This window comes from Bufo bufo, chromosome 6, assembly GCF_905171765.1.
Source record: "Bufo bufo chromosome 6, aBufBuf1.1, whole genome shotgun sequence".
In the NCBI taxonomy this organism is placed as follows: domain Eukaryota; kingdom Metazoa; phylum Chordata; class Amphibia; order Anura; family Bufonidae; genus Bufo; species Bufo bufo.
Genome location: NC_053394.1, coordinates 22,446,451 through 22,467,960, shown reverse-complemented (window position 1 = coordinate 22,467,960; position 21,510 = coordinate 22,446,451). Strand labels below are relative to the sequence as shown.

Below are 21,510 nucleotides of genomic sequence, written 5' to 3'. Positions count from 1 at the left end.
CAATCTGGCTTTTGTGCTCCCCCCACATATTGGAGCTAGGTGCTTGAATATGTGATAATTTGTAGATCTTAGCGACACCTACTACTTCCTCGATTTGAAGAATCTTACAGCTTGTCCTTCTTTGTGTAATTTTAGTATTGAGGAGTGTAATATAAACATACAGGGGCACATTTATTCAGGGTACTTTCACACTAGCAATTTTCTTTTCCGGCACCGAGTTTCGTCATAGGGGCTCAATACTGGAAAAGAACTAATCAGATTTATCCCCATGTATTCTGAATGGCGTTTTGGACGGAGGAAATACCGCAGCATGCTGCGGTATTATCTCCGTCCAAAATTCCGGAACAGTTGCCGGAATGCCGGATCCGGCATTAATTTTAATTGAAATGTATTATTGCCGGATCCGGCATTAAAATACCGCAATGCTGGATCAGTCCTTTCGGTCTGCGCATGTGAAAAAAAAAAAAATACTGTATAATGGATCCGTTTCCCCGGATGACATCCGGAGAGACGGATCCGTTCTAGCAATGCATTTGTAAGACGTATCCGCATCCGGATGCATCTACAAATGCTGTCCGTTTGCATGCAGATCCGGCGACGGAACTGCTTGCCGGATCACTCTGCCACAAGTGTGAAAGTATCCTAAGACTGACGTTTTAGATGCCGGTCTTATTAAGCCCCTGTGCTGGCGGTTCATCCGCCTAAGTTATCAAGAGGCACCGGCCTCTCCATAATTTAGGCGCATCCAGCCGCAGTTCTAAATGTAAGACAGCTTCCGAACTGTCTTGCATTTATACAATTTTCTATGCCTAAAACAGGAGTAGAAAATGACGAATGAGACGGACCTGCGGGCCCGACCCCTTCCCCGCCACGCCACCAATTTTTGAACTGGCTTGAGCGAGGCGAAGTCACAGATAGCAGCACAACTAACCGCTGAGCCGCCACCTGTGCCTGAAATATGTCTAATTTATGCGTATTCCAGAATAGTAAATGATCCCCATAGTGCTCACTATCTACTTAAGACCCTCATTGGTCCCGGTAATAAATTGGTAACACTACTTATCAGCACTGAAGCCTCAGATCTATTCCCAGCACAGTTAGTTAGTGCTCTGTAGTGCCGAGTATGTACTGTAGGAAACAACAGCACTGACCCATTCGCTGTGGCTGATTCCCAGGATCAGCGGAGGCACTGACAGTCAGACCCCCACCGATTGGACATGAAGACATATTCTGGCAATATGCCATCACTTTAACAAGAACTTTCAAAGTCCTCAGCCCCCAGACTCTCTACCCTTTCTTGATATTGTCCATACACATTAAAGGAAGTCAGCCAATCTCTCCGATTTTGGCAGATCGGGCTACTGTCTTATGAAGGTTTCCCGAATAGATCTCTATTCTCTACATGTAATTCCATCTCCACATTGAAAACACATGAAAGTTAGCGTGCATGTGTGTACGTGTGTGGGTGGAGAATGGGAGAAGTAGGTGTCGGCTGGCAGCTATGCGGGGTGTTTTGGGAGCTTTACATGTCATTCTGTAAATGTCAACAAAGTGACCTGCGCTGGAGCAAATCTGAAGAACATAATCAGTAGCAATTTGCAGGTGCTAAGATATATGCAGACCTTGAAAATGTGAATACTTTTATCTAGTATATAAAGCTAGGTGTATCAGCTCTCTAGCAAGTACCGTTCCTGAGATATTCCCAAAAAATGCATTAGCTAATAGAAGCTCGCAGGCCCTTGGTCTCCACATACACACAGTTTTACACCAGGTTTCCATAACAACCGAGCCATTTTTCTTCACTGCTGTAGGTCAGCTTTAAAGGGGCAGGGCGCTGTGGATGACACTGTTAAGGGAGCGGAGTGCTGTGGAGGTCACATTTCAGGGGCAGGTAGTGTGGCCCTCAAAAGACTGACTTAAAAACCCTGTCCCCACTCCCGCTAAGCCATGCCCCTGACCCGGTTAGGCCACTCCGCAACCGGCAGGGATTGAAAAAATGAAGGTAAAAATCAACTTCTGTCAGCTGCAGGGGCGGAAGGGAGGGTGACTTTCTGACTGCAGCTCACGCTCAGACAGCACAGTGCTGCTGTCTGAGAGTGAGCTGTTCAAAAGGACATCCCTGTGTCCGTCCAGGCCCTGCGCCGGATCGAGGAAAGGGAGTCTAAAAGCTGGACTGTTCTGCCCAGCAGAGTCTGAGAGTCATTACAGATCACATCTGCCTCAGTTTTGGTATTGCTGTAGTGATTAGTGTAGTTTTAGCACCATCTAGTGGTGTTAAGTTGTATTACACTTTGTTTTTCCTATTACAAAGACTGCTGCATTGTGGGTGGTGCAAAGCATTGTGGGAGTGCAAAGCATCCTGGGAAAGAGAAATCTCCAGTCACCAGGACACATCAGCAGAGCTGTCCTTCTGCATATCTCCTTCTTAAACTCCACCATCCTTGTAAAAGCATATCTGTTTTAACGCACACTTGTGCAATCTCTCACTCACGTGCATCGCGCAAAGAGTACAACCTGTTGACCAATAAACAAGTTAGACTACAAAGAACAGTCCTCTTATTTGGAAGACAGGAATGGTTTATGCTGAATGTCAGACTGCACACTGTGTGAACGTGTAAGAAGACAGAACACGGACTGTCCGCCCTAAAACCGGACCTCTGGCCACCATAGGGGCAGGCTGCTCTGGAGGTCACAGTTTAGGGGATGGTCCACTATGGAGGTCAGTGTTAAGGGCAGTGGCGTAACTAGAGTGTTATGGGCCCCAGTGCAAACTTTGTATCGGGGCCCCCCTACCCCCCGATTTTTATAAAGAAGCGGCAGATTTTCTTACTAATGGCTTTCCCGTGTGGCTAGTCCGCTGCGTGAATGAGGGCCAAGCCCCATTCCGGACAGCAGAGACACGGAGCAGTAACGCGATTGATAATGCTCCGTGCCTCTCTGTGACCTTTTTACTAAAAAATCACAGGGAGATAAAGTGGTCACCGTGATTTTGTAGCAAAACGATCATAGAGAGGCATGGAGCATTATCAATCATGTTACTGCTCGGTGTTTCTGCTGTCCGGAGCGGGGCTTGTCTCTCTTTCACACAGCAGATTAGCCACACGGGATCCGCTCGTGTGAAAGAGCCCAATGCATGGCTACACTCACCCAGTCCTAATAAAATCTGGTCCTACCTCATCCAGGGTGTCGCTGGCGTCGGTGTGATGTCCGCTGGATCCAGAACAAGGTCCCTGTGGTGATAGAAAAAAAAAGAATAATCACATAAGGAAGGGATGGTGACTACCCCTGTGAAACTACCAGCTGGGGGCGCTCTGCTGGCCTGGTAGACTGAGCTATGCCAATGTATAGCAGGGTAATTTAGGACATTTCCCCTAAGTGCTACCACACAGTACTAATGTCCACATTGTGGCCCCTCACAGTAGTAATGCCCATCTTGTGGCCTTTCACAGTAATTAAGCCCACCTTGTGGTCCCTTCACAAAAGTTATGTCCTTCTTGTGGCCCCTCACAGCAGTTATGCCCACCTTTGTTCCTGTCACAGTAGTTATGCCCAGATATGTGCCCCTCACAGTAGTTATGCCAAATATGTGCCCCCTAACAGTAGTTATGCCAAATATATGCCCCCTCACGGTATTTATGCCAGATATGTGCCCCTCACAGTGGATATGCCCAGATATGTGCCCCTCACAGTGGATATGCCCAGATATGTGCCCGCTCACAGTGGTTATGCCCAGATATGTGCCCACTCACAGTAGTTATGCCCAGATATGTGCCCCTCACAGTGGATATGGCCAGATATGTTCCCCCTCACAGTAGTTATGCCAGACTATGTGCCCCTCACAGTAGTTATGACCAGATATGTGCCCCCTACAGTGGTTATGCCATATTATGTGCCCCTCACATTAAATATGCCCACATATGTGCCCCTCACAGTGGTTATGCCAGATTATGTGCCCCCCTCACAGTAGTTATGCCTTTATATGTGCCATCTCATAGTTATGCCTTTATATGTGCCCCCCTCACAGTAGTTATGCCAGATATGTGCCCCCCCTACAGTGGTTATGCCAGATTATGTGCCCCTCACATTAGATATGCCCACATATGTGCCCCTCACAGTGGTTATGCCAGATTATGTGCCCCCCTCACAGTAGTTATGGCAGATTAGGTGCCCCCTCAGTAGAGATGCCCACTTTTGTGCCCCCTCACTCTAGTTGTGCCCATCAACCCCCCCCCCCTTCCCCTTTGCCCCCAGTCTGCAGTGTTAGGAAAATAAAAAAAAAACACATACTTACCCTCTTCCCTGATGTTGCGCTGCCACACTCACATCGCGCTGCTGGCTGTACTAAAGGCAGTTTCCCGGGCCTTCAGAGCTCCTCCCACAGCCAGCAGCCCGATGTGCGGCCAGCAGAGGGAGCGCTAGAGCTCCTGCTTCACTGATGATCTGGAGACAGCCCGGCAGTGACAAGAACTGCCGGGCCGAGTGTATGTGAGTGAGTGCGCGCGTCCTCCCTCTTCCTCCCACCCCCTCTGCGCAAACCTCCCCCACCTTGCCTCATATTAAACATGTAATGGAGCGCCCTGACGGGGCCCGGCATTGTCACTGTACTTCATGCCGGGCCCCTTCACAGCGCTTCATTACATGTTAGTACAGCGGGCCCCCTCCCCCCGCCGGGCCCGGTCGCAGTCGCACTCCCTGCGACCGCGATCGTTACGCCCCTGGTTAAGGGGCAGATTGCTGTAGAGGCCACTGTTAAGGGGTGTGGTGTTGTGGAAATCACTGTTAAGGAGACGGGGTACTGTGAATGTCACTAATAAAGGGGCAGGCTGCGGTGGAGGTCACTTATAAAGGGGCAGGCTGCGGTGGAGGTCATTGTTAAGGGAATGGTCCACTATGGATGTCAGTGTTAAGGGGCGGGGTGCTGTAGAGGTCACTGTTAAGGGGGTGGGGTGTTGTGGAGGTCACATTTTAATGGAACAAAGCTCTGTGGAGGTCACTGTTAAGGGGGCAGGATATTGTGGAAATCACTGTTAAGTAGACGGGGTGCTGTGGAGGTCACTAATAAAGGGGTGTCCGCTGTGGAGGTCAATGTTAAAGGGGAGGGCACTGTGGATGTTACTGTTAAGGGGTAAGCCACTGTGGAGGTCACTGTTAAGGGAGGAGGGGACTGTGTAGGCCACTATTAAAAGGGGCAACGGGGTACTGTGAGGTCAATGTTAAGGGAGCGGGGTACAGTGGGGGGCACTGTTAAGGGAGCGGGGTACTGTGGCAGTCACTGTTAAAGGGGCAGTCATTGTGGAGGTCTCTGTTAAGGGGGCCGGGAATGGTGGAGGTCACAGTTAAGGGGACTATAACCTATGGTCAGTGTTAAGGGGCGGGTGTTGTAGAGGTCACTGTTAAGGGGGCGGGCCCCTGTGGAGGTCACTGTCAAGGGGGTGGGGTGCTGTGGAACTCACTGTTTAAGGTGCATGCTGCCGTGAAGGTCAAAGTTAATGGGTTGGGCTGCTGTGGAGGTCCCATTTTAAGGAGACGGGTCACTGTGGGGGGCTGTGGAGGTCACTGTTAAGGGGGCGGGGTACTGTAGATGTCACTGTTATAGTGGATACTGTCGATATCTTTTAACAACACACAAACATTAAATGAAATAGATGAAATATACCTGTGCAAAGCCGAGTCCTTCAGCTAGTATTATAATATAATTGCTGCCATTTATGGCATTTTAAAGAGCATCTGTCAGCAGGATCAACCCCATTAAAACAGCACTCCTAGGAGAGGGGAACAGAGGATAGGAAGTGTGGTAGTTGCTATGTTGGTGGCAGTAGTACCCACAGTTCACAGTAGCAATCCTCAAACTGGCTCTCCCTGGGGCCGTGCAGCGACTGGAAGGCTCACCCTTACTTTTCTTGAGACACACCCTGGTATTGGAGCTCCTACCTGATGGTAGTTGAGGTGCCCTTGATGTTAGGTGTTTGGCAATATGCAAAGCATGAGTGTGGATGCAGCAGCTCATGTAAAGTGGAGTCAGTAGCCAGGTCAGTTGGTATCAATAAATAAGTCTCTCTTTACTAAAGTGCAGAATAAGGGCAGTAGTCAATCCGGCAATAACAAGGCTCAGTTCCAAGGCATATAACAGTGAAATACATCCCTAAGGCATTATGCACACGACCGTTGTTCTGGTACGCATCCGAGCCACAGTTTTTGCGGCTCGGGTGCGGACCTATTCACTTCAATAGGGCTGGGTGCTGTCCGCATCCGTTGCTCCGTTCCGTGGCCCCGCAAAACAAATACAACATGTCCTATTCTTGTCTGTTTTGCGGACAAGAATAGGCATTTCTACAATGGGCCGTGTTTTGCGAATCCGCAATTTGCGGACCGCAAAAAAAATGGAACGGTCATGTGCATGAGGCCTAATAGGAATGTAGAGACAACAGCAATGATAGGGCAGTACTGCTTCTTCTCTCTGTCTCTCTAAAGTCTTTCTGCAAAACCTAAGGCTGGCAATGAGCATCTTGTTAAATGCTTCTACTAATTGCTGAGGGGTGCAGATTTAATATACAGCTGACCAAACCATCTCAAAGCATGGAAAGGTGCGCTGGCAACGTTCCTTCTCACAACAGTAAGGTTTCTCTGCCATAAACGTGCACAATACAGGCTAACATAAGAAATGAGCAATTTAGCTATTACCATGCTTCTCTATAGAACATGGTAATATTGAGGGGGAAAAAAATAATGAGTCTTGTAGCCTCAAACATTGGCTACAAAAACATTTAAAAAAGTAAGAAAAAAAAAATATTTGAAACCACCCCCTTTCCATAGAATAAAGTAATAAATACATAAATAACAAAAAATATAAACATCATGTGAATCACCGCATCCAAAAATGTACTATTGAAATATAAAAAATATTTTTCCAATATTGCAAATGGAAAAAAGTATCAAAATGACCAATTTTTTCATCGTTTCTCTTAACCAAAAAATGTAAGAAAATGTTATAAAAAAGTTACAAACACTCCAAAATGGTATCAATACAGACTACTGATCGTCCCGCAAAAAATTAGCCCCCACACGGCTCAGTAGACATACTGTAACTATAAAAAAGTTATGGGGGTCAGAATATGGTGATGTAAAATTTATTTTTTCAAGGTTTTAATAGATTTTTACACTATTTAAACATACAAAAACTATACATATATGATATCGTTGCAATCATACTGACCCAGAGAATGAAGGGGACAGGTCAGTTTTGCTGCAAAGGGAACATTGTAGGGACAAAACCGGTAAAATGGTTGAGTAATTGCATTTTTTTTTTTTCATTCCACCCATTTGTATTTTTTTTCTCTTCTTCCCACTACATTGTATGCCATATTAAATGGTGGCATTCGAAAGTACAACTTGTCCCACAAAAAAACATGCCCCATATGGATATATGAACGGAAAAATAAAAAAGTTATGGCTCCAGGAATATAGGGTAGAAAAATGAAAACGAAAAAATGAAAAAACCTGCGGTATCCAAGGGGTTGACAGTATAGTGTTATATTAGTTAACCCTTAGCAGTGGCATTTTGGGGTACTGCATCAGCTAGGCATAATGCCAAATATTGTTGTTCCTGATGAATAAGGCCTCTTTCACACAAGCAAGTTTTCCACGTGGGTGCAATGCGTGACGTGAATGCATTGCACCCGCACTGAATCCGGACCCATTCACTTCTATGGGGCTGTGCACATGAGCGGTGATTTTAACGCATCACTTGTGCGTTGCGTGAAAATCGCAGCATGCTCTATATTCTGCAATTTATTTACTTAACGCAGGCCCCATAGAAGTGAATAGGGCTGCGTGAAAATCGCAAGCATCCGCAAGCAAGTGCAGATGCGGTGCGATTTTCATGCATGGTTGCTAGGAGACAATCGGGATGGGGACCCGATCATTATTAGTTCCCCTTATAACATGGTTATAAGGGAAAATAATAGCATTCTTAATACAGAATGCATAGTACAATAGGGCTGGAGGGGTTACATTTTTTTTTTTTTATAATATAACTCACCTTAATCCACTTGATCACGCAGCCCGGCTTCTCTTCTGTCTTCTTCTTTGCTGTGCACAGGAAAAGGACCTTTGATGACGTCACTGCACTCATCACGTGGTCCGTCACATGATCCATCACCATGGTAAAAAGATCATGTGATGGACCATGTGATGAGCGCAGTGACGTCATCAAAGGTCCTATTCCTTAAAGAAGAAGACAGAAGAGATGCCGGGCTAAGCGATCAAGTGGATTAAGGTGAGTTAAATTATTTTTAACCCCTCCAGCCTAATTGTACTATGGATTCTGTATAAAGAATGCTATTATTTTTCCTTATAACCATGTTATAAAGGGAAAATAATACAATCTACACAACACCTAACCCAAACCCGAACTTCTGTGAAGAAGTCCGGGTTTGGGTCTGGGTACCAAACATGCCAATTTTTCTCACGCGCGTGCAAAATACATTGCAATGTTTTGCACTCGCGCGGAAAAATCGTGCATGTTTCCGCAAAGCAATCGCATCTTTTTCCGCAACGCCCGTGTGAAACCAGCCTAAATCTTGCTGTTCCTGTGTAAATTCACTTTTTATTAATATGTTAATTATGTTGGTGTTGGCAGGCCTGAGCCCCTTGGAGCAACAGCGCTCCCCCTCGCCTTGATTGCCTGAGCCACAACTTATACTATCTGTGCAAGCGCTTTAAATCAGCTTCTGCTTCCCAGCAGTGCAGATGACTACTGTGCATGCGCTGATGATGTTATCCTCCACCTAAACAAAGCAGTGAGTTTCCTCTTCCTGGTGGTAGATGACCTCATTGGTGCATGTGCAGTCATCATCTGCACTTCTGGGGAAGCAGAGGCTGATGAATATTGTTTGGTCTCCCTAATGATAAAGAGCACCACAAAAAGTACTCCAGTACAAAGGCCAGGCAGCTAAGCAAGGCAATTTTCTCTTGAGACATTTTGGTTCTTTCGTTAATGGAAGTTTCTTTTTTTTATGGAAGACACTGTCATTGGCCGTTCTGACCTGGAATTGTTAAGGAAATGGCTTATGCCACAGATAGAGGAAGATCTGCCAAACAGAGTCCATCAGCAGGATTGTGCTTCTCCTCATTTCCAGTTGGACTTTCACAGATACCTGAATGAAACCCTACTGGAACATTGGATCGGCCGTGCTGGAATTAACAAATGACCAATACTGCGCAGGTCTCCACCATCACCAAATTTAACACCCTGTGATTTCTTTCTGTTGGGCTACATCAAGAACTCAGTTTATTTGCCCTCCTTCACTCCCTAGCCACTGGTCTGAATGACCTGAGATGACTAATCGCTGAAAAAGTGGAGTCCGTATCTGAGAACATGCTGGCACGCATCTGGACCGTACTGGACTACTGCCTAGACATCTGTGGTGTCACTAACAGATCTCTTATCAAACATTTATAGATGAAACTTGGATAGGTAGTGTGTCTTTTCATGTTGATAAGTTTGTATTTTATTATGAATGCTGAGGCTATCATTTTGCACCATTGTATTTGATACACCCTGTCGATTAATTCAAAACTCTTAAAGCTCATATATCTCTGCTTGCCAAACGGCATTGTCATTTTGATCAACTTTTGCTCTGTCTTTATCTTCAGTTCCATCAACAGTAACTGTTCTGATCGCCTCTTGGGAATCTAGGCCTGGATTCCTCTCTTGTGACTTCTGAGGCGGCATGTCTTCATCTGATTCATCATCACTTGATGACCCGCTGACTTCATATAGGTGGTATGAGTGCCACTTCCGCTCTTCCACGCTAGAGAAATAGTAAAATAATTCAGAACATATTTTGCAGGCCTGAATATGATTTACCTTTATTTCCCATATAGGACCAAGATATTTGGCAGAGATGTACTCAAATCTTAATCACACCACTCACTGTGGCCAGTTGGGATCACCTAGTTTTCTTATGTATATCCACACAGGAGCCGACTGTCATAGGAAGACAGTTCACCTGTGTGTAAATTATATTTTGATAGTGTGGGTATACACCTTCACAATCAAACGAAGGAGATGCATTGTCCCTAGATGGGTTCAAACCCTAGATTTGGGTGCTAACTAATAACCCACTATATCAACTTGATATCATTAAACTATATTGATATGTGACTGAAAATTTAGGAGGACTACAATTTGAAGTGTGCTTTTACTTTAATAGACCCTGAGGAGGTGGTGATGGTGAGTTCACTAAAAGAGTTCAAGAGGGGCCTGGATGTATTTCTGGAGTGTAATAATATTACAAGCTATAGCTACTAGAGGGGGGTCGTTGATCCAGGGAGTTATTCTGATGCCTGATTGGAGTTGGGAAGGAATTTGTTCCCATAAAGTGAGGAAAATTGGCTTCAACCTCAAAGTTTTTTTTTTGCCTTCCTCTGGATCAACTTGCAGGATAACAGGCTGAACTGGATGGATAGATGTCTTTTTTCAGCCTTATAAACTATGTTACTATCTCTGCCTATACTCTGGCACCATACTCTAACACTTTAATAAGGACACTGGGCTTCAAACAAATGTATCAGATCTTATTCATTTTCATTGCATTAGTTAAAAATAAAGATAAATAGATTTTGATGTTTCAGTTTTTACAGTGGCCACTCATAACAAGCTGTCATCTCCTGTTTTCTGCAGCTCTGTTGTCAGCTTTACTGTATAGACTGGGACAATCTCAGCAGAGTCATCTCATGATCATTGAAGAGCAAGCCGTTGGAGGTATAGATAAATTAGACATTAAACACACACTGATAAGGCTCTATATACAGCTCTTATGTTGCTCCCTGGTCTCTAGAGGAGGGGCCGTATGCCATCATATTCTGAAGACTATAAAATCAATTACATTTTTTCTATCATAGCAAAATCCTATTCATGGAGCAAAAAGTGCCTGCATCTTGCTGCACAGACTAGGCAGGCAATACAAGAAAGAGTATAAATGAAAATTTGGATCAGCAATATGAATAACTACAATATTTATACAAAAATAATAAATACATTATTTTTTCTTCTAGAGCTGACATCTATTTTCTGAACTACAGCTCCACACATGATCCTTTCCCTTTAATTTCCACTTATTCAAAATAGGCCACTTTTCTTTTAACTGACAATCATTTAACTTTCCCTAGAAGTGATGGTGCCAAATCAGCTTCAAACAGTCCTTAGGGAGCCATTACTGTGGGCATCGGAGAAGCCACTGGGACTCTGATGGGTCAATCAGCACCTGAACTGCATGCATTTGGTTTCTATTGGTTCTCTTTTCACCTGTATTATAGCTTGAAGACAATAGACACTGATGGCATCAATGACTAGATGTGAACAGAATTGAAATGGGCTTTAATGTAGACCTCTGGTAGCTGACTTTAAAATAATTTTCTCTGGTTGTCACATACCAAATATATTGCCTTTCTTCCAAGTCTTGCTCATTGGATTTTGACCCAAAACGAAGACATTTTGGAAATATTTGCTCCATCTTTACTGTGGCACCACTGATCTACAAGAGAAAAAAAAATACATTACTTCTATTTATGAAGCAATTGTTCAGTCTTCCAATTCTACTTGATGTTAAGTAGGCTGAACCTCAAACACATGCAGTTTGTGATATATTGCTGTGCTGTTAGACTCCTTAACTTAGATGAGAGTGCATACACAGGGCTGGATTATTGGGGGTGGAAGGTACCTGGGGCATGTGCCTTGGGGTCTCTAACATTGATCATCCTTCACGGCCACTTGGTGATCCCATCCAGTTGAATTGGCCAAGCATATGACTGGAGTCACCGGATTTGGTGTCTCTATGACTTACACTGACTTCAGTGAAGAAGACTACTGTACATGTGAAGGGGCCTTTCACGATATGTGGCTATGATAGCATTTAGGCGAGTCCCATTCTGAGTTGTCGACCCCTAAGAACCATAATCTGGCTCTGCACATTCATCTAGTATTTTTATAGTGAAGGAGTGGCGTAGACATAAAAGCTGGAATGAGCTGCCCTATGCTGATGAACAGAGATCCCTCTGCTGACTGCATGTCCGCTGAACAGAGGCTATAGTACTGGAGGATTAAACCCTGGATTTCAATGCTTTTATGTTTATTTAGACTTTATTGGGTGGTTAGATATCCAGCCGTAGAGAGTTGTGTGCCTGCCTCTAATCAGTACAGAGGATTGCCAATAAGTCTCCTTGTCATGCAGTACTTCCAGTAGGTCTCTGTACAGGACTGGTCTCTTTAAGGAGATTCAGCACTCTACCTAAGCTGCTCCTAAGGCATCACAGTGAGCCAGCCAGAATAGTACTCCATACTGAGGGGCAAGTACCCCAAGACAGCTGGATATCTAGCTTGGCTAGGCTATATTCCCTTGTCAAATCCCAAGGATGGTTGGAAAGTTGGATCTTGATTCATAGGGAGCCACTTCAAATCATTGCTGATGGCGAGATGGTTCTCTTTTTTTGAGAGATACCTATTTGCATATTCATTTCTCATATAGCATTACCAATAAGTCTCCATACCATGGAGTACTTCCAGTAAGTGTCCGTACAGGGATGGTCTCTTTAAGGAGATTTGGCACCCTGTCTAAGGCTACTTTCACACCTGCGGCATGACGGAATTCTCTACATCAGGCACTGTTAGATGAAACTGGAATGTCTGCCAGCCCCATTAAGTATAATGCGGTCCAGCGGAGATCCGGCTGCATTCCGCCAAAAATGCAGAGAATTTTCCGGTACTGGCAGCCGGATCACAGTGCCACAGATGTGAAAGTGGCCTAAGCCATCTCCCTAAACAATATTTTTTGCTAATTTGATAATGAAAGGTTGACACTACTTTATTCTACTAATACCTTACCTCTGCTTTCCATAACTCTTCTTTCTTCTTTGTCATTGCTCCTTGTGTGTCCCCCATCATTGCGATGAGCAGATTGAACATGAGGAGGAAGGCAAGGGTATAAAAAGAGCCATAGATGGGGCTGTACATCACTGGGGAATCGACGGTATAGTTGGCTGGTCCATTAAGAATATTACAGAATAGCCAGTAGGTGCTAATCAGGGACATTATATAGGGGAAAAAAGCACCAAAGGCTTGTGGATCTACTGTCTGGAAAGAGACATAGAAGGCTGGGAAAGTGAAGGAAAAAGAAGAAAAAAATGTAAGACTATATTTTCCGCTATCTTCCACCATATACACATCATCTGCACTCTTCTAATGTTCAGCAGAACCATTTCATAAAAACTGCCATCACTCAATCTCTTTAAAGGAGTTGCCCCATCTCGGTTTTCCATAGGCATGATGGGAATCACCCACAGCAGGCCGGGTAGGCAAAGTTGCAAAATCGGCCAGGCAGCCAGAACACCGCTGTTTCCAAAACTTCCATAGCAGAGAATGGGATCTACGTGAATAGTGTACAACAGCAAGCTATGCTGTTTCAGCAACTCTCGAGTTACGGAAGCAGCGTAGTTTGTGTTTCTACACTGTTTACGTAGCTCCCATTCACTATTATGGAAGTCATGGAGGCAGCAGAATGCTGGCCGTTTCCATAATTTCGACCACTCCCATCCATTGCTTACTGTAGGTTATTTCATGGTCAAGATATGACAAGTGCTACAAGTGCTTCACAGCTCCTTTCCTCTGCTTTGAATGACATTTGTAGGCTTCTCCTGGTTGGATAATACACCTGTCAGTCAGAGCAGAGGGGAAGGGCTGTGAATCAGCTCAGTCAAGAGCAGAAATCGCTCCACAGTGAAGCTCCGTGTGCAGGAGCAGAATCAGGCAGAATAAAAGTTCATATTCTCACTACTCCTATGAGAAAAGCTCAATAATAGGTATGCTTGTAATGCTCTCCCCAGTCCCTATGTCTTACTGCCAGTAATTTAGCTTGGTCAAAACTGCTGACAGATTCCTTTATATCAGATCAGCTAGGGTCACACTCCCGGGACCATCAGCTGACTAAAAGAGGAGTGGCCCCTACATTGCTTACCAGTCTAGCTCTGTCCTTTTGGTAGTGGATGTGCCTGGTACTGCAGCTCAGTCCTATTCACTGTAAAAAGGTGGAACTACAGGGAGCTGCAATACTGGGCACAACCACTACAAAAAGTTGGAGCTGTGCTTAGTAAATAATAAAGGGATCAGCAGGCCTACTGGAAGTAAGACCCTCCAGTGATCTGATATTCATGGCATATCCTAAGGATGGGTCATCAATGTTGTCGTCCCACAAAAAACTAACTTCATGGGGGTTGTCTCTGGTTTCTCTAGCCCTGTAATCATCAAAACAGGGAAATGTACCATTACATAGATGGGCCGAAAAGGAGCCATTGTGTTGTATAGGGAGTCTCAAGCAGATGACCCTCCTCTATGACATCCATATTTCCCAATAAGTATATTGACCGGGACCATCTTTGAAATACATATGCTTTCGACGTTTGTTTTTTTTCTAAAAAGTTCTATTTTCAGATTTTTTGAAATATTACTGATAAAAACCCTTTGTGACCCCTTTTTGATAAGTCCCAAGGATCACTTGCTGTTCTCTGTGCAATGTTGGGGCGACCCTCTGCACAGCTGAATAAAATGCTCCACAATAGAAAGATCCAGGACACCAGAGATTCCTGTTACATTCCAAAGTTTAAGTGGGTCATCTTTAAGAAGGTAACGTTTCGGGCACTCAGGGCCCATGATTACTGATTGTCCCGTTCTTTCGAATGTCTTGTTGGCTAACCAAAGTTGTTTCAGGAATCATCATTCCCCTTAGGGGGCCATAGCTCAAACAATGGCTGCAGAGACATCTGTAATAATTCTTATTAAATGTTTTAGGTTGAATAAGTCGATGAAAAGTCAGATATAAGTGTTTCTTACCTAAACTGTAACCACAAACCACCACAGCCATGAGCCAGCAGAACTTCAGGAGGTCACTAGCAGCCATCTGTGTCACACAAGAAAGTAGACTGTAAGATATTATCTACTGTATTACATTTAATAGGCTCTCAGTGTCATCAGTGCAGAGTCATTAATGGTTTGGTTCCCTGTTTGCAATCATTGGGCCTTGCCTAACCTTTCCTAAAGGACATCATTTTTGACCAGGAAATTTAATTGAGGTGGGCTTCTGCTTATGCACAGCAGCTAAGCCGAACAGGCAGAGCTTCCCTTTGATTTCAGAGATGTCCACATTTTGTTTTCAAAGATTTGAAGCGGAGACACATTTTTTACATTTCATAATCACTGACTTAACTAGATTGTAAATGATTTGGTAAATTTTTGGTATCTGTCCTCTGAATTGTACTTTTTACAAACTTGTAATAGATTTAGAGCTTTCATATACTAACCCAACATCTTGACTGCGAACATGTTGCCCAAATGTGAAAGATTGAAAGAATGCTGTTTTTTTCTTTTCTTTTTTTCCTTTTCACTGCTATAACTTTTGAATTTTTCCATAATTTGTTTTTGTTGGTCTCGTACTTTTTAATGCCATCATTTTAGCTTATACATAATGCATTGAAGAAAAAACTTTTGGTAATGTGGGATTTAAAAACAGCAATTCCTCCGTAGCATTCGCCATGTCACAAATGATTTTATTCTGCAGGGCCGTAGAAATGCAATGCTACCAAACTTCTATGGTTAATGTAGTAGTTTTACTACTTTTGCACTTTTTAAAAACAATTTGGGGGACATTTATCAAATCAGATACGTCAGTTTTTCTGGCTTTAAAAAGTTGTTGATTGAGATTTTTTTTTTTGACATTTGGTCAAGTGATCCTCACCACTTTTCAAAGTGGTCTGTGCTTAAGAGCTAAAACTGGATTATGGGTCACTTACGGTACTATGCGCGACTTTTGTAAAAGTGTCAAAAAAGTCACAACCTCTGGTGTCCTTTAACACATATACCTGCAAACCACATTGCGCTCACACCTAATATATTATTAAGGATAAATTTGAAGCCGACACGAAAGCAAAGTAAGACAAAAATGACACAAAAAGAATGTCTCCCTTTGTTATTGTGTGGCCAAGGTTTTGACCTACAACTTTATTTTATTTTATTTTTCGTGGCATTATGAGGGATTTAAAAAAATATTATTTTTCTTTGCAAGGAAAGCTATATTTTTCATTTTTATCATATTGATTAACTTTTTTTTGGTTAGGGAAGGAACAAAATAACACAATTCAGATTTTTTTTTTACTGTGTATGATAGGGATTTCATAGCATGGATAGTGATGGCTTTAGCAATTCTAAGTATGTGCAACTTTTTTAAATAAATAATCTTCTATGGTGAAAAGTTTTTTTTTTTACTTTGGATTTTTTTCTGGCCATTTAAATTATATATATATATATATATATATATATATATATATATACACAGTACAGACCAAAAGTTTGGACACACCTTCTCATTCAAAGAGTTTTCTTTATTTTCATGACTTTGAAGGCATCAAAACTATGAATTAACACATGTGGAATTATATACATAACAAACAAGTGTGAAACAACTGAAAATATGTCATATTCTAGGTTCTTCAAAGTAGCCACTTTTTGCTTTGATTACTGCTTTGCACACTCTTGGCATTCTCTTCAAGAGGTAGTCCCCTGAAATGGTCTTCCAACAGTCTTGAAGGAGTTCCCAGAGATGCTTAGCACTTGTTGGCCCTTTTGCCTTCACTCTGCGGTCCAGCTCACCCCAAACCATCTCAATTGGGTTCAGGTCCGGTGACTGTGGAGGCCAGGTCATCTGGCGCAGCACCCCATCACTCTCCTTCATGGTCAAATAGCCCTTACTTTCAAAGTTTTCCAAATTTTTCGGCTGACTGACTGACCTTCATTTCTTAAAGTAATGATGGCCACTCGTTTTTCTTTACTTAGCTGCTTTTTTCTTGCCATAATACAAATTCTAACAGTCTATTCAGTAGGACTATCAGCTGTGTATCCACCTGACTTCTCCTCAACGCAACTGATGGTCCCAACCCCATTTATAAGGCAAGAAATCCCACTTATTAAACCTGACAGGGCACACCTGTGAAGTGAAATATGTATATAATTCCACATGTGTTAATTCATAGTTTTGATGCCTTCAGTGTGAATCTACAATTTTCATAGTCATGAAAATAAAGAAAACTCTTTGAATGAGAAGGTGTGTCCAAACTTTTGGTCTGTACTGTATATATATAATTTTTATTTTTTTTAAGGAACTTCACCATACAAGCAAAGACCTCAGGGGGCATCAACTGCCACAACTGTATTATAAGGCAGCTGATGGGGTGACAAGGAGGTTCCCTAATCCTCTGTCCAGCCATTTAGACACCGATGAGAGGTAGAACGGCCTGGATTGGAGTTATCTTCAATGGAAGACGTTGCGGCAGAATATCACCTGTACCAGTAGTTAAATGGTTACTCCCATTTGGGACATTCAAGGCATATCACTAGGATACAGTCCTCATCCATTGGACATTTATGGAAAATCCAGTTGGGATGCCAGGAATGTCCCAGTTGGGACAACCCCTGTATGTCCATTAACAGTGTCCAGTAACATAAGGAACTTTTTTTTTTACACATGCCAAGATTTACAGTAAATTTACAATGTTGTGTGTTTTATAAATGTTCTTACCTTTCGTATAATGATGGTGAATGGTCCCAGCATTTGGAAGCCGTGGGCAAAGTACATGGTATAACACCAGCCCAGTACTAAGGCCACAGCCATGGGGTAAATTTCTTCTGAATCAGTCAATCGCAGAACAAGGATGACCAAGATCAGACAAGAGTAGGAAATTCTGTAAATACAGGAATCATTTGGTAGAACAGGTCATTGGTTGGGATTAGAGATGAGCGAATTTCATATTTTTAAATTCGTTCACACTTCGTTTGTTGGTAAAAGGTGAATTGCGTTATGGATTCTATTACCACGGACCATATCGCAGTTCTATAACGGAATGCATAACGGAATGCCTTTAGAGGCATTCCGTTATTCATTCTGTCATAATAGAAGTCTATGGGCTCCAAAACGTATCCGTCCCATTTCCATTATGCAGGGGAGTCCTCTCCTGCCTCTAAAGGCATTCCGTTATGCATTCCGTCATAGAATTGCGTTATGGTCCGTGGTAACGGAATCCATAACGCAATTCACCTTTTACCAACAAACGAAGTGTGAACGAATTTTATAAGCGGAAATTCGCTCATCTCTAGTTGGGATTAGCTGTATTTGCCTGTTACATTTTCAGATTATAATTTACAGACCCAACAACGATAAGTTTGTCATTTTCAGCTGGCAAGATGTACTGAGATATCATGTTATTGGTACATTTCCAAGAAATGCTGATAATTGTAGTTATTTTACAAATCATGGTAAAAAAAAAGAAATCGTTTAATGTCAAATTCAGCCCTGCTGCATCCTATATTTACAAGGGCTTCAATCCAACTGAGTGGGCATAGATAGTGTCGCGAACAGGGCGTGGTGGTTGGGGTCGGCTATAACAGATTTCAAAGGCTTCAAGTCCAAAACAGCATAATGGTAGCCAAACTTATGTGGTCACTTTGGAACAAGTTCACAGGAACATAAACACCAAACAAAACACCTGCCCATCTGGGTGCTAACTATGCAGAAGTTCACCTCACCTAAGTACTTCAATACAAATAGAGGGAAGAGGCTTTTCACAGCCCACAGGTCAGGCAGCTTCCAGACATTGGCACTGAATAACCATTTCAGCCCTGTATTTATTCCCCCAGTAATGAGCCCATAAGCTACATCTGGATGGTGCACTAGAGTTGGGGAGGGAATGGCAGGTCCCCCTACCTGCCATTCTATAACAATCCAGCTCATAAAACTACACTTTACTGAAACAACCCACTTTCTGGATTTTATTTTTACCCATCTGAGCATATAAGATATACACCACCTCAAGTACTCTACCTGCCACCATCTTATACTAGAAACTACATGATTTTAAAGGTAATGGGTCATCAGAAAATGATCAATTGTTTAAATCATGTTGTAATGACAACTATATTTTTAAGAATTCTTATTTATTTATTTTTATTCTCCAAGTCATTATCTGTATACTTCAACATAGTCCTTAAATCTTGCAGTTTTTACTTTCTCATAAAAGGCTGACACTTCCTGTTCTGCAGTGATCTCTTCTCAGTATTCATCTCTTTGTCATCACAGGCAAGATACCAGTGCCAGGTAAAACCTCTATATATACAGTAGGTAACACAGGATACAACATTCACAATAGGCGATTTTAAAGCTTGCATCCTTCCTACACAGTGACCTTTGTACAGCGAATGCCCACAATATTCTCCCTTAGAAATCAATGAGTCATCTCCAGACTACAGGCTCCTATGGTCCTTGTAAAGCATATTTATAACAGAAGCTAAGGAAAGATAGTCACCCCATAATCATTGTTATACTTGCACTGTGTCTGCCACCATCCTGATTTTCTGGGTGGGCATGAGTCCTGGCTTTCTTACCTTCCTGCTGCCTCTACTGGCAGCCAGATCCTGCTGGCCCTCCTCTGCCCTTCAGTAGTCTGTCCGGCCTCCGGAGTCCTTTGTCCCCTGTTGAGGCCACAGCCTGTACTGGTCTTCCTGCTCTCCTAATTTCTCCCATAGATCATGGGCACATGCACTTAAAGGACCAGCTTGCGCATGCTAAACTGCACCTGTGGGTACTCAAGGCAGCTTTTCCTGGGGAGAGTTTCCTGAGTAACAGGTTTACTAGCATGCTAGATCCTGCAGAGGTGCTGTAATCTGCTTGTCTGCCCATGTACCGACTTCTGCCTGATTACCAGATTCAGACCCTCTGCCACCTGACCTGACCTGAGTCTGATCACCATATGTACTCTGTGCCTGCTCAGACCTTTGGACTGTTTCTCAAATTTGCATGAACTCTGCCTTGAGCCCAGCCTGTTACTGAGTACATGTATTGCCTGATCCCTAGGCACCTGTTTCTCTGACCCCACAGATCAGTTGTCAAACACATCAGGGCTCCAGATCCCTGTATAGGGGTTAAAGGGTAAATACCAGGGTACTGCAAAGATAACACCCTTAGTTTTAGCTCTTTTTAGTCCAACAGGTTGGTTAACATAGTGGTTCCACACCACTGCCCTTAACAATCAGTGTAATATATCTAATACAAAAATAGGTGTCAGTATCTAGTCTAAATTGGTACAATAAATATAGGTAATATATTTCCTATAAAAAATAGGGGCTTCCTTCCTGAGACATCCCCTTTACCATGGTATCTCACTTGATTATGCTGAATTGATTTCTCCAGAATGTGTGACTGATGAAGTACTTCAAACCATTTCTAGAGATGTCTGAAAGCTGGAAGAAAAATAAAATTTTGTAAGAATTTTGCACTAATTAAAAAAATTATTATCAATGGTCTGATGGGCCTAACAGTGTTCATATGTGTTCTATATGAATCAAGGTGACCTAACACATTAGATTAGATTAATGTTGGTCGAAACCACCGATATCGGAAGGAGTGTTCTAACTGGCAAAGGTTGGTGGGAAACCAAAAGGTACCAATCTTACCTCGCTCAACAAAAGTATTAAAGCTCCGATGACTGAAATCACCTCGCCCACAAGTCTTAGATGATCAGAATATGTTAAATAAGATTCCTAGGGATGGAAGAGAGAAACCAAGTAAGCTAAGGTTAACCCCTTAATGTCAGCTCCATGACTAAGAGATTCTGAGGCTTTTTTATTCGTGACACATTGTGCTTTACGTGATTTTTTACATTTTGGTCAATATATTTTGCTTTCATTTTTTTATCTTTTTTTTTTAAATCACAAATTTTACAAAAATGAAAAACAAAATGCAATTTTCAAGTCAGCTAGTCATACCTTACTAAATAGTTAACTTTTACCATATATCCTCTTTACTGCATGTTGGCATAATTTAAAAGGCACTTTTACATTTTTAGGACGTTAGAAAACATAAGTTTAGCAGCAATTACTTTAATTTTCAAGGATTTTTGTTGTAAAACCAAATATATATACATTTTTTTTTACGATATAAAGTTCTGGATGAAGGAAAATTATGCTTTTAATTGAAAGTTGCCTTTTCAAAAACATACTGTATTTTTCACCTTATATTCAACAATTCGATCACTGGTAAAATACAAAACAATACTTCAGGGTCTAATTGCTATTCCTACATGGTAATGCTAGAGCCCATTTTTGGGCCTCAGTTTGCCATAGTAACCATCAGGATCCTGCAGTCCCAGTTAGATGCCCTAGTTATTATTGAACATGGCATCTAAGGGTCGGGTTTGGAGCAAGCGGTTCCCACTGTAGATTGCATGGGCTCAGCACAGTATATGTACAGCATTTTGCAAGAAGGGGGTTAAGGAATTGCAACTACAGTAAGTAGCATATTTTCAGGTTAACCATAAGATAGGTCATGGTGATTCAAATGAACGGTCAAGTGAAATTTGAGAATACTTTGGTGTACTAGGCATAATCACTAATGATCAAGTTAGGGTCATCAAGGT

At 42.7% G+C, this 21,510-nt stretch overlaps 1 protein-coding gene across 1 annotated transcript in view; it reads right to left on the bottom strand.

Annotated features, from left to right (window-relative positions):
- Window positions 1-9,013: 9,013 nt before the first annotated feature.
- The window catches only part of LOC121005463 (transient receptor potential cation channel subfamily V member 6-like), a 69,581-nt gene continuing 57,084 nt past the window's right edge, over window positions 9,014-21,510 (bottom strand). Inside the window, exons 9-15 of the mRNA XM_040438232.1 lie at window positions 20,549-20,635; window positions 20,259-20,335; window positions 17,622-17,784; window positions 14,885-14,951; window positions 12,884-13,152; window positions 11,437-11,537; window positions 9,014-9,812 (exon numbers count right to left, since the gene is read on the bottom strand). Coding sequence (XP_040294166.1) covers window positions 9,581-9,812; window positions 11,437-11,537; window positions 12,884-13,152; window positions 14,885-14,951; window positions 17,622-17,784; window positions 20,259-20,335; window positions 20,549-20,635 — 996 coding nt within the window. The 3' untranslated portion in view covers window positions 9,014-9,580. The remainder of the gene's footprint in view (window positions 9,813-11,436; window positions 11,538-12,883; window positions 13,153-14,884; window positions 14,952-17,621; window positions 17,785-20,258; window positions 20,336-20,548; window positions 20,636-21,510) is intronic.